The 291-nt window shown below is 20.6% G+C and overlaps 1 protein-coding gene across 1 annotated transcript in view; it reads right to left on the bottom strand.

The window, feature by feature from the left end:
- The window catches only part of LOC108571072 (ubiquinol-cytochrome-c reductase complex assembly factor 1), a 1,850-nt gene extending 1,728 nt beyond the window's left edge, over positions 1-122 (bottom strand). The window contains exon 1 of the mRNA XM_017933042.1: positions 66-122. Within this exon, the coding sequence (XP_017788531.1) occupies positions 66-122 (57 nt within the window). The remainder of the gene's footprint in view (positions 1-65) is intronic.
- Between the last annotated feature and the right edge of the window lie 169 nt (positions 123-291).

Raw genomic sequence — 291 nt, 5'->3', positions numbered from 1 at the left:
AAAAATAATAAAATTTTTTCATTTTTTAAAAAATGAATTACTTTTCTTTCTTAATACAAACCTACAATACTCTTTAAATTAGTTTCTCTAAGCTTTTTTAAATGTGAAAAACACATATTCATGGTGTAGTTACAATGAAAATATATAACAAGCACATATTGATATTCTTTAAACTCTGTACAATAAGTACGCAAGTATTATTCAAGTATACTATAGAATAACAATGTTATGAATTTACATAAAATGAAAAGTTTAATATACTGAACATGGATAAAAAAGTTTTAAAACATG

The sequence above is a fragment of the Habropoda laboriosa genome, unplaced genomic scaffold, assembly GCF_001263275.1.
Source record: "Habropoda laboriosa isolate 0110345459 unplaced genomic scaffold, ASM126327v1 scaffold106, whole genome shotgun sequence".
Taxonomy (NCBI): Eukaryota; Metazoa; Arthropoda; class Insecta; order Hymenoptera; family Apidae; genus Habropoda; species Habropoda laboriosa.
Note: the sequence above shows the minus strand (reverse complement) of the source record. Positions and strands in the feature narration are given on the sequence as shown.